The sequence below is a fragment of the Pocillopora damicornis genome, chromosome 6 (assembly GCF_964200805.1).
Source record: "Pocillopora damicornis chromosome 6, jaPocDami1.2, whole genome shotgun sequence".
Taxonomy (NCBI): Eukaryota; Metazoa; Cnidaria; class Anthozoa; order Scleractinia; family Pocilloporidae; genus Pocillopora; species Pocillopora damicornis.
In genome coordinates, this window is record NC_142675.1 from 21,482,654 (window position 1) to 21,495,766 (window position 13,113).

The 13,113-nt window shown below is 38.9% G+C and overlaps 1 protein-coding gene across 1 annotated transcript; it reads right to left on the reverse strand.

Moving 5' to 3' along the window:
- Positions 1 to 1,200: 1,200 nt before the first annotated feature.
- LOC113678702 (uncharacterized) lies at positions 1,201 to 6,731 on the reverse strand. Its single transcript, XM_089208601.1, has 6 exons — positions 6,629 to 6,731; positions 4,570 to 4,868; positions 4,152 to 4,266; positions 2,419 to 2,455; positions 2,163 to 2,289; positions 1,201 to 1,845 (listed from the first exon to the last, which is right to left on the reverse strand). Exons 1-6 carry the CDS (start codon positions 6,699 to 6,701, stop codon positions 1,327 to 1,329), a joined length of 1,170 nt encoding a protein of 389 aa, XP_089064727.1. The 5' UTR covers positions 6,702 to 6,731; the 3' UTR covers positions 1,201 to 1,326.
- Positions 6,732 to 13,113: the final 6,382 nt, after the last annotated feature.

The window sequence follows — 13,113 nt, forward strand, 5'->3', positions numbered from 1 at the left end:
GCTACATTTAAAAGCACAAATTTCCTTGTAACGAGGAAATAATAGTTGATGGCATTGTTCATTGGACGTACGTCCAGATAATTAAAAAATATATATATGATACTCTTTCCAAGTACAAACGAATGATAAGGGGGAAAAGCAATATTCAGATGTTAAACGGAATAGACAAAAACAAAAAACATGTTTAAAGAAATCGAATCTTCTCGTCAGCAAAGAAAAGAATTGCAGCTTTGTTTCAAATGCGATCAGTGACGAGCTGCAGTCAAAATTTAATTCTCCTGTGAACATTTCCAAGGCGTTGATTACAACCAACAGAATTTTAAAAATGATTGCAGCTGCTTCGAGCTTTCTGACGTGCAAACCAATGCGGTCATTGTTTACTTAAACTTGTCAATAGAAACAAGTTTTCCTTGTATTCCTACCACTGAGAAAGTGAGGGAAGAGGTGGGCGCTTATTCAAGGAGGGGGGGGAGGCGCTTTTTTGACATTATGAAATATGGGGTAGGCATTTATTCGGGGAAGGGCACTCATTAGAGCGTGGGCGCTTAGTCGAGGAAATACGGTATTCATTAATTGTACCTTCTTCCGAGCAGACATCATCTTATTTAAAGTATCTGACGAACTCTTGTATTTTGCAAAGTGAACCTTCAATTCTAGGATTACTCCACTACATTGTAACTCTTCTAATTCCACAAATTTTGCATAGTTATGAGTTTGAATTTGAAATCTTAATTCTAGTTGTAGTGTCTTACTGTGGCGTTTCTAATATGGTGTCTTGGCGCCCTCTTTTTATTAATACCTATTCAAATATTGTTTTGCCTATCATTTATTTGTTTTTCATTTATTTTATACCTATTGTTATCAAATCATCACATGCACTTTTTCTAGCTGTTGTGTAGAAATTGCATTACAATAGAGTTCTTGTATCGGACGTATTTTTTGTGCAAACCTAGTGTTAGGCATACTAAAAGTCCTTACAACTGATTTTATACTTGCATTAAGGGTTAGTTCGGAAATCTTTATAAGTAAAAATGATTAATAATAATTATTAGTGGTAATAACGATTAGTGATAATTAAGCAATAGAGCACACTTTCTATCAGTTCACCGGCTTAATAACTCACGTGGAATGTTGGAGGAAGAAGAGAAGTTTGTAAATCACGAGCCGAAGGTGGCAATCTATAGTCTGCTTAGCAAGTTCTCACTCTGGCGTTTGAGGGTAGAAGGGGGAAGGGATGGATAAATGGAAAAGGGCTTTTTTCAGTAACCCACCTCCCCTCCCCCATTCTCCGTGAGTTTGCTGAGGTCATACATGGATTGAAAGAGTTTACTGCACCAAAATGTATCCCATAGCTTTGATGTATCTGTCACCATTATCTGGGAAATGTAATGCTACGTTTCCACACGTAGTGGAGTTATCAGGATATCCTCCAGTACCAAACCCAATTCTGGAGTCACAAGAGTCACAATCGTTTTCAAAGTTTGCTATATAACCAACTCTTGCTTTAGAATGATAACTTGAGTCACCTACAACATTGAAACCCTCCTTGTTACAGTTCTGTTGTAAAGAGCTCGCCGCACCAATCAACTTCTTCCACTCGTTACGACCCAGTGAAGTAGCGCGGTATGTCCCATCAGCAATCAGTGAGTGCAGAGAGTTGGCCTGCTTGTTAATGACAATAAACCTGAGCTGTCCACTTATCTTCATACCGAGGCAGATCTTGAAGAAAGGTGTGTTCCAATAGGTCGGTAACTTGGTCTCTTGTGAGTCAAACCCAGTCCTCCCGCCAAGGATGTTGTATTGGTTTTTATCACTCCAGTAGTGAGAGTCATAGTCAAACGTTGCCTAAAAAGAATTAAGAAGATTTAATTTATCCTTAAACATAAATAACACGATGCATCACCAAAGGCAAGACCCTCATGAAATCAGTAACACAGTTCGCGTACAAGCCATCAATCTATACCCTACTTGCAGGTCCTTGCAGGCGTTTTAGATATTGGGGTATTGTAGCACTCATGCCACGCAAGCAGGGACCGCGATAAGAATACGGACGAGTTGCTAAGAGATTCTATCGTAGTTTCGACGCTTCTGAAAATTTTTTGCTCGCGCTTCATCACCCGCAAGAAAACTACGCCAAGAATATTCCGCCATATGAGGCTTACCTTGCTGCCGTCAATCTTCATTAGAGGCGTCCATCCTCCATCTCCGCATCCAAAATCCCCCATCTGACAGAGAACTGTGATTGGTTTAGAGTCAAGGTCTAATGTAACCAGTTGACTGGCGTTTGACCTGTTTGATACGAAAAGAAATCCATTCATGATCATATTTGTTTGCGGCAAAAAATCTCTCGACCCTGAAACTATTCGATAATTTTTCCTTTTTTTATGCTCGAAAAGATAATCATTTGGTATCACTTACTTGAAAAGGTTGTAAGCTTCTTTGCAGGACCCAATAACTAGATATAAAGAAAAAAAAGCAAAAGTCAGGTGTTTAAGATATTTAGGCTTTGTCACAGTCCAGTAGGGGACACAAAAGTAGAGTCGTTGTACATTCTTGTATCAAGCTATTTGCAAAATCTTTGAGCAATAAGAGATGATAAACATTACTTAGGTACCAGTTATAATTTACTGCCGAGGGAGGGAGGGGGGGGGGTCAGAGGATTTTGGTTGTGTCACGATAAAATTAACCAGATCGCCCCACCCCCCTCCCTCTCTGTTAAGGCTCTGTAATATTCTTACGATCCCCTTTCACTGGCAGTTTTAAAATTGACAGTCAATTTCTACAGTCCCCCCCCCCTTAAACTCTGTCGGCGACGACTGATTCCTACGGTGGTCCACAACTCTCACGGCAAAACAAAAAGTCACGGCACTACAAACTTTACTCACGGAAAAACAAAATTAACTCACGGTTCGGTAGTAGATGAAGATGCAAACTTTTGTAAAAGCTGTGGTAGGAGTACGTTTCTTAATTTGAAGTGTTCGTATTTGCATTTATTTTAGTGCCAAATAACGATAGGCGTAAGAAGACACTGCTACAAATTAGCTGATTAGCACGTGTCTGGAATAAGATTGTGCATGTAGCCTGTGTGTAAAAAGAAAACTCTCATAATGTATGTACCTTGATAAATTAAGGATTTTTCAACAGGTGGAATAAAAAACAATGAAGCAAAATTATGTAGCTTACACCTCTAATATTTAGAGGAAACTTTACTTTAAACAGTGTTATTTCCTTAATTCTTTTTAACATCAATAAAACTCAAGATGAATGATTTTGGAAATAATCAGGAATGTTTTGGCCTTTAACCTCGTGCTCTCTGACTGTTTGCAGGCGCACAGTATTTTCCACCTGTTGAAAACTCCTTATTTCATCAACGCCTATACATTATGAATATTTTCTTTGTACACACAGGCTACATGCACAATCTTATTCCAGACACGTGCTAATCAGCTCATTTGTAGCAGTATCTTCTCACGCCTATCGTTATATGGAACTAAAAGAAATGCAGATACGAACACTTTAAATTGAGAAACGTACCTCTACCACAGCTTTTACAAAAGTTTGCATCTTCATCTACTACCGATCCACACGCGCAGCAAAACATCGCGAGCTCGAAAAATGGCGGTTTTTCGAGCGAGCAGTGTGTTACTATTACACGACATACCATTTCAGATGGAACTAACAACCGCTGACCAACTCGTTTTCTTTGTTTTGCCGTGAATAAATTTTGTTTTGCCGTGAGTAAAGATTGTAGTGCCGTGACTTTTTGTTTTGCCGTGACAGTTGTGGGCCACCGTAGATTCCCCCCCTTTCCCCCTGAAAGTCATGTGATCCTCTAAAGTCCTTCACCTCCCCTCCCCCGGGGTAAATGATAATTGGTCTTAAAGGAGAAGTAAAAATAACAAATAAATATTCAGTTCCCCACCTCAGACCTTTTGATTTCGCAGTCAGATGCTCAATCAACTTGAGCATCGAGAGATTCAACATCTTTATGTATTGTATTAAATGTTTTTTAGTTCTATAATTTCGCGAACTATTTCAGAAAATTTTCGTGCTGCAAGGTTAAGTAGAAAAATTTATCGCAGTCACTTGAGAATTGTAGTATTAAATGCTGTTGGATGTATATCAGTCACAAACCATGCCAAACTATTCACCTTTTTCACAATATTCTCCTTTGAAGCCTTTTGTACAGTGGCAACCGAACGAGCCATCTCTATAATTTGTGACACAGGTAGCCTCGTGTTGACAAGGTGACGACGAACAAGGTGACTGTAGAGAAACAAAGTAGGAAAATGGTTCATGTATTTTGAAAGGCAGCTGTAAGTCTGTAAATATGTGGTGAATAGGGATACATGAATCCGCTAATCTGCGCTATTCCGTCAATCCGGTCTGGATTCATTTGAGCACGAGAAACTGCTTTCATGCTTTACAACATGCCATAGAAATACGATTGTCACCACAAGACGGACACCATTTGCGGTGGCTTTAACCTGACTACCTTCTCTCTACGATCTTGACAAAGCTGTCAAACTTTTAACACGTTTATTTGTCAAAATTAAGAGTGTTCCCTACCTCGATGGCAAAATGATGCGAACTTTTATTCCCTATATACTCTGTGGAGTTTCTGAACTTATCAGATGACAACAATTCGCACCAAAGTTTTCCATGGGCTCCTTTGAAGGCGGCCATATTTACAGAAAAACAGAACGGATTGCTGAGACATTCTGACGCGCAGTCAACAACATCAGACACTGCCACTGTTCCAACAAGCGGCACATTCAAGTGATGAAACTCGTGTTTAATGAATGTACGTCCTAGAAATGTTCTTTTGGCGGAGGGGCGGTTGCCCTCGCGATACACGGGATTTGATTCTGTAACAGGAAAGAAGAACAGTTCAGTAATAAAAGGACATGGACATGATGGCACCACTCACAGGAGGGAGTGGCGGGGAAGGGACTGGCTAGTTAGAAGAGAGGATGAAGTGGCCTGTAGAACAGTACTCCCCCCCCCCCCCGCCATACCATTCAAAGTGATTGATGTTTATTATACCTCCGTTACTCTTTTACTTCAATTAAGTGGTCACCCCTATTAAGCGGTCGCAATTACCTTTGAGTGAGTGTAAATGACTTTGTATTATCTTCCACCTGTATTGAGCGGTCACTTAAAGTGGAATTGCTCGAATAAAACGAAGAATTATCTTTCAAGTAAAAATTAATCCATATTTTCCTTTCGAAATCAACGTTAGTAGTATTTCTGAGAGAGGTTTTATTCAATAAGCAGTCAATTATGGCATAAAATGGCGCTTTTTCATCGTTTTTTATGATACCCCTATTCTTCGGAACTTGTTTTGAGCAGTCACCCTTGCATTCCCCGTGGGTGACCGCTTAACACAGGTTTGACTGTGGTTCGTTATGAAAACAAACATGCGAGATATTTTGAGTGTTTTACATGATACTTTGCACCCTATTAAAATATGAGATATTTTAAAAAAAATTTGAGAATTTACGGAAAGATATGTGACGTTTGATTAGAGGCCTAAAGGTACTTTTAGATCATACGAAACCAAGTAAACAGTCGTTAATAAAGTGTTACGGTATAATCCAACCGACAGAAAACATTGCAGTCCTACAAAGTCAACTGCTTCATTAAACAACAAGTGATATTCTTAATGAGGAGCGACTCCTAAATTTGTTAATTGGAAGCAAAACAGATATTATTTTGTCAATAACTTGTGGCTGTCTTAACATCTTGGGCCCCTTGACTTCCGCCAAATTTGATTGACAACTTTTCTCCACCGTTGTCGTTAAACTCTGTTTGGTGCCCAGCCCAGGAGGCCCTCGGTCAACCTTCGGATAAAATCATGCGACCTTTCGCAAGTCATAAACTTTTAGATTTTAAACATTTCTTGCTCTTCGGTGCTGTAATGTTATCATTAGTTTCTGCTTCTCTTGATTAATTTTCTAAATATAACATATAACTTTCAAACTTTCCTTTGAAAAAATGAATAACATCAATCGATGATCTGATAGGCATAGGATGCGAATGTTTCTGCGAACCCAATTTTGGAAGTCTTTGTTAAATTATTTTGGACAAAAGCATGGCAAGGTCGAAAGCCTGAAGATAACTTCCGCAATTTTATCCAAGTTGAAAGGAGTGTACCTGTTTTTTTGGCTACAGTTAAATTGAAGTTGAATAAAGGCTTTTTCAATCAACAACTTATCTTAGTCTTGAAAAACATTTTTTCAATGTGAAGTGGTGGAGTGTTATTTGCATTTAACCAAGCTGAAGTGCCGAACGTTAGAGGGCAACAGATCGACTTTAACTATGCAACTTCACAACAGCAGATATATATGAAAGGAAGTTAACTAAACGTTGAGATTGTGCCATTCAACAGCGTCCCAAGTTATCAATTTAAAGCAAATAGTCAAAACAAGTTTCTAAAGAGTATTCAACGCCCACCACTAGCCAAGTGAAAATATAACAAAAAATAAAGATTGACAGAATTCAGGGTACATCGAACTTGTATCCAGATTTTGAGTTGAATTACTATGAATAAGTGAATTACACCAACATCAATGTTCTAACACCGAAAACAATAAGAGATACGCATTAATAAATGCGTCTTACAAACCTTGTGAAAAGGCTGGATCTGGAATTAGAGCAGAGAGTTCAAATATAAGGGGATAAAGAAGACCAAAATACATGTTGAGAGGAGATCTCGTCGCTGATGTGAGATATTTAGCCTTGCCTCTGAATCAACTCACTTATCAGCAACTGGGATGTTGACTACAACCAATAGAATTTGAGTGATTCCAGCTGCTCCCCATTTTCTGACGTACAAACTAACAAATTCCTTTGTTTTTACAACAATGGGTGTCTCAGTGCCATGTTTGTCGGTCAAACATTTCAGAAGCGGCCCAAGCTCCAGCTGTGAGATGATCGTCTTGCGAAATAAAAGTCATGGCGAAATTGTATTTACGACCGCTCTTGGGAATAAAAAAATACAGTCAAATTCTCAATAAAAATATCTCACCTTACTTCCACAGTGCATCGCTTGTTATCTGACCGCTTACTATGTTGAAAGAACCCATTTTAGCGAGTTATCCATCTCTAAGTTATCACGTACATAAGAGAAGCCCTGTGGAGCTCTCTTATGTAAGGTGAGGTATTTTCATTGAGAATTTGACTGTAATTTATTTATTCCTAAGAGCGGTCGTAAATATTCCTTTACAAACTCTTATAATTTCGCCATGACTCAGTATTTCGCATGATGATTATCTCACAGCTGGAGCTTGGGCCGCCTGTGTTCTGCTTTGACATTTTAGCGTTAAAACAAACAAAATCGTTAACTTCCTGTCTTCCTTTCTCTTTGTCGCTTATTTTCGTGGAAAAATGATGATATTGCGAGTTAGATCTTTTTGGCGGCCATTAGGAGTGCGAGGAAAGAGTTACTAATAATAAAGGAAGTGTAACTTGATAAGTTTTGTGTGATAAAATATGTGTTTATAAGTTTTCCCGTTGACAAGTTTGCGACTACAGTGTCAATGGAAAAAAAATTCGAGTGTATCAATTCCAGTTTTGGAAGAAGGGAAGTTGCTATTTAAGGAAAAACTTGCCAACGAAATATCAATTGACAATACAGATGACTTGGCAAGAAGGAAAATCAGAAGGTTTTCGTGAAATTCTGCGCTATGACAAAAGAAACAGAGATGCCATATGTGGGTTATGCAGAAGTACTAGGTGTTGAAAACCTATACATATCATTAAAAATTTACAACAAAAAATCCTTTCAAAGACCTTTTTTTTAGCATAAATTTTTGATACGTTGTGAAAATGGGTTCCTGTGTACGTGCTAACTCAATAATTTACAAAGAGAATTTCGAAATAAATGCACCATGTCCGTGATCATTCGATCTGGTTACTGTTGAATGCCTAAATGTAATAACTGTCCTAAATGTATTTAAGTCCTAAATGTAATAACATTTGGTCCTAAATTTAATGAAGTCCTAAGTGTATTAACATTTGGTCCTAAATGCAATAAGCCTCCAATGCGATTGTTTAACTTCGCTAGTGCATTGTTGTTAGAGTGGACATCCATATTGAGATGTTAAAGTAAAAGCTGTTGCACCGAAGATTCCTCTGACCAATATTCAAGACATATTGCGGGCTCGCTGATATTAATCAGCGTCTTTTTATCTGCTTAACACATAGGTTGAGAAGCATTGGTTAAAAACCCTTATACTGATGTGCTTTTGGCATCAAATTGACAGACGAAAAACAATGAGAATGCTGACCAATAGCTCTCATTATATCATTGTCTCAGACTCTTTAGTGCAGCAGATTTTGACGATGTACTTGTGTGATCAGTGCTGAAGTTAACACTTCATGAACCGAATATTAAGAAAAGGAAGTCCACTGACCAAATTCCGGGCTCGGAAGAGCATTTTTTGTACTGTCTTCCCTTGCCAGATTTGTAGGGGTCTGAATAAAATACATTCGTATGCGCTATTGATCAAGCGTGAGGTCAAAATGGCTGGATTGAATTGGCCAAGTTATTTTTCTGTTTTGCATTCTTATGGATTGAGACGAAGTCCCGGTCCATAAAAACGTAAGAAAAGAACGAGGCTAATATTCAGCCATCTTGACCGAACAAACTTGGTCAGGAGAGTTTATATTCTCTTGGCTTAATCGATACAGGATACTTTGTATAGCAAAAGATTTTGCTTCAATAAGAATCAAGAATGACTGGTTTATTTCGAGAGCCGAGAGTGAAAGCCAACCGTGTTTGCAGAACAATAAACTCAAGAGGGTCGTTTAATTTTTTCTATGTATGTGTCGACATTGTCCAAAAGTTACGAATTTTGTAAGTTTTCTTGCGCGGGATCAATGCAGGCAATCCCGAGCGGGCAATATGGGCCCATCTTGCCCGCTTATGTAACCAACCAGAACACAGGATTCGTTTCATCTTGCCCGGGCGCGTTGCTAGCTATATAATTAAGTGACTTATAGAGCAAGATATCTACCGACCGATCATATATTATCCCATTTCACGATCACAGGTCTCGGCATGTTGCTTTTTTCCACGTAAGAGTCAAATTGAATCATTGAGCTACAACATTCAACACATGATGGTCAGTTGATGGTCTAATGAAGTAATCATTTTTTTTAAGCCCGTTAAAACGGGTTCATCAGTTCCCAAACCGAAATATTGGGAAAACATATATTTCACAGTAGATATCAAGTTTTTATTTCATTTTCTGTCTTCATCTCTTCTCCTCACCGTGGGGGGAGAAAATGAATAGATAAATAAATAAATGAAAAAGAAAGCTCATCAGTTTCCACTTATAGTCATATGGTACATGAACTTATTACCGAGGTGGAGTGAAGCCACAGAGGGCTAGAAATGCAATATTCCAGGTTCAAATTGAATAAATCAAGATAGTCATTCTTAAAAATGAATTCAAATGCTTCGTTAAAACCAACGGACACTGAATAACATTGATCTGCAAAATTTCAGAAACACTACCGATTATAATACCGTTTTCTTTTGGATTAACAAGTGACAGCGAAATCATTCAAACTATTCTAAAATGGTGCATCCCTACTTACGACTTTGACACGAACGATAACATCAACAATAGCATGTTAGTTTATCATCAATTGTAGTCAATTTTTTTACCAAAAAATCCTAATGATTGCGTACCAATCGAGTCCATCCACTTGAACTTCCAGCCAAGCATTAGCCCACTTTGGAGTGGAGATGATTTCCCTCAACTCGATAAATAAACCGCATAAAGGGCCACACTTTTTTAAAAGACTTCGAGGGCTGATTAAAAAAGACCTCAATAAACCAGAAATATGAAGCCTTTGCAGAAATCCTTTTAGACGTTGCACCAGCACCCTGAATTGCGTATTAACTTTACGTAATGTTTGGTATGTGTGGCATACATTACCAGTAAAGAGGAAGGCCGATGACGCTAACACTATTTCTGGGATTTCTTGGATTTTTTCTAGAACTTCATAGGGAAGATTTCTAATGACATTCGTCATCCCCTCTCGTCGCAAATAAGTCGATTTCTACATCTGAAACAAACTGAACTTCCATCAGCTTATTACCTGACCATCATTGGCTATGCCATTGTCGACTTCATTTCGCAATTCAGACTCCGTCTCGTTTGTTCGGCTACCATGAGTAAGTTCCTCAGCTATATCTACAGCAATGTCCGTGTCGTCACCATTTCCGACGATACTGTCAGGCCCACTTTTTGCGTCAGTGTCACCCATTTCAAAATCAACGACGTCCTGTTCTATGTGCATTTTATTTGCATAATCCTCGAAAATTCTCCGTCTCCTGGGTCATTTGCTTCGTTTTCTTTTTCATTACCGTCTTTGTGATCCGTAACTTGTTCCAAGCTCACACATTGTTCGCCTTGGTTCTCAGCAAAATGTCCAAGGTACACGGTAGCTGCTAAAACACTTGCTGACGGACTGAACACATGCTGCCCACCAACCCTAGAGGGGAAACTAATTGGATGTCGATGTTATACAAGTTTGCTGCTGCATACAGCGTAATCTGGTCCCCATAGGTCCCATCGCGCCTTATATGAGTTATATAGTCAGCAAGCGAACTCATCATTTGCCAAATGCTCCAACAGAAGGAAGTCATCGCTATTGTACGGGTTACTTTTTTAACAACTCTACTATTTCTTTCCTCATGGTTTCAGGAGATCTTAAAATGCCCGGTCCCTTTGGCTGGTGCGATAGTGTACCAAATTTGGAAATTGCCATCTCCAGGAGGATTGTAAACCAATTTAAAACCCTGGTCTCAATAGCCTTTGCATAATCGTCTCTTCTCATAGGTATGTAATACTTTTTGTAGTGGTCATTTCTTTTCTTACTAGACAACTTGGCGCATTCTTGTTTCTGTTTTTCTCGCCCTAGTGTAAGGCTTGTGATGTCGTCCACAGAGACCCATTTCCTTTCTTCCTTTCCTGAAAGTGGTGAGGTGTACGAAACCTTATAGGTATGCAACTTGATCTTTCGTTTCTCAATACGAGCCGCCGTCACATGTCGTTTATTCAATGGTTTCCCTCTCAAACGTACATACACTTTTTCTCCGATGCTGTAAACCGAGGGCGGATTTAAGCGAAGTTGTGTTCGCTGCATCCGCTCGTCACATCTGCTCGTGGCTTTTTTAGCTTGCATTCGTAATTTCAAAGCTTGCTGTGAACGCCGGTTACGGTCATTCTTAGTTGGGCGAACCCTCCTGGCACTAGGAGGGATTTCGTCTTGTAATTTACTCTCTCTGAAAGCGTTGCACTTGCGTGCAAAATATATTTCGAATGGTGTTTTTTAAGCTAGAACTTCCTTGAGGTTGTTCTTTTGTTCTTTGATAAAGAGGGAGCTGTTTCGCCCAGGTTACACCGTCTTGACGAATTTCTTGAAGGTCATATTCCATCCTTGATCTTAGCGTCTTGTGATAATGTTCTACCTTGCCTTGTGATTGGGGATGGCGCGGGCGACTGTAAATCAATTTTATATTCATGCGATCGCAAAGTAATTTCAAGGCTTTCTTGAACTCCCCTCCTTGTTCGCACTTGGTCCCCCTTTTCTGCTCATATCCTTCAAATCTATTTGGTGCCTGACATGAACGTCTCTGGCCCTGATAGGTTTCGGCCTCGCGTTATTGAGGAACTTAGCATTTCGGCGATAATGACTTTTGTCCGTGTTTAGAATAGTTTGTATTTTAGCTCGACTTAACCCTGGTTAAGTTAATGTCAGCTATTTTAAAACTGGAAAGTGATGTTGTTTACGTGCATGTCATTCTCATAGTGCTGATTCAGTAGAAGAAAAGTCTGTTTCAGAGTCAGGTCATGCTGTTTTATCTAATGTCTGATCGTTAGGGAGATTAGTGCGTCAAGCAAACCTTGTTTCCTTCTCCTTAATTTTTTTTTAAATTCTTAAAATCAATCAGTATTACCGTTAAAAAACAGCTCATACGATTAGTTGTACTCACATCTCAGAGAAAGCAAGGGCACAAATTTTTGTGTGAGTTTTTGGGGACCGGGAAATTATTTAAAGCCTTCAACATAAACAACCATTTTAATGTTCATCATATCTTACTCGTGTGACTGTTTCCGGCCTTCTATGAAACGTAATCGAGTAACAAGTACATGTATGCGCTAAAAAGACCTGTTGCTTACAGTACGACCTCTTTCATAGTAACTTTCTTTTGATATCAAGTGCCTTTTAATTTTGGAGCCCAAAAGCTTTGCGTCAGTAAGCTCGTTCATGACATGCTCCAGATTTTTGTTAAATGTCTGTTTTGTGATTGGCAATCTGAGCCGGTGATTTGTGATAATGTGCTAGTCAGTAGCTTCTTTGCATTTGCACCTGTTAAATGTAGGTCACCGATTATACAATTTGATGCAGACACATGCAATACCCTATTTGTTTGTCGGATTTGTTGCATGCATTTCAGGATCAAGAGAACATAATCGTCCCAGTTATGTTCTCTTGGGGAGAAAAATTATTTTGTCCATATTCATATACTCACGAAGATATTCGAGAATTTGAAAGTAATAACTCTTTAGAGGTCCGAATTGTGAAACAAAATGTGTAGCTAACAAGGTCTATGCAGGCATTGAAAGAAAAAAAGTGTATATCCCAGCCTGCAAATTGTCCGACTTATAAGTCAGCGGACTCCCTTGTCCAAGTTTGTAATTAAATTATTTGGTTTATGACTTGTTGACTCCACTACTGATCACGCAAGAATAACGTTATCAAATTTTTCCAATGGTTATTGTGCTTAACAGTCTGAGCCAGTGATATATGGAGAGATTTTGGTCAGCGTACTCATTATTTTGTTAGCTCTCATTTGATGCCATTTGGTCATCAGTATAACGGTTTGCAGCCAATGCGTCTCGACTTGTCTAGCAAATAAAAAGACGCTGATTGATACCAGCGAGCCCGTAATGTAACATGTATACTGGTCAGCGGAATTTTTGGTGCAACAGCTGTCACTTCAAAATCTCTATGTGGATGTCCGCAACAACAACAATGTACTGAAGAAGTTAAACGATTACATTGACGGCTTATTATATTTAGGACTAAATG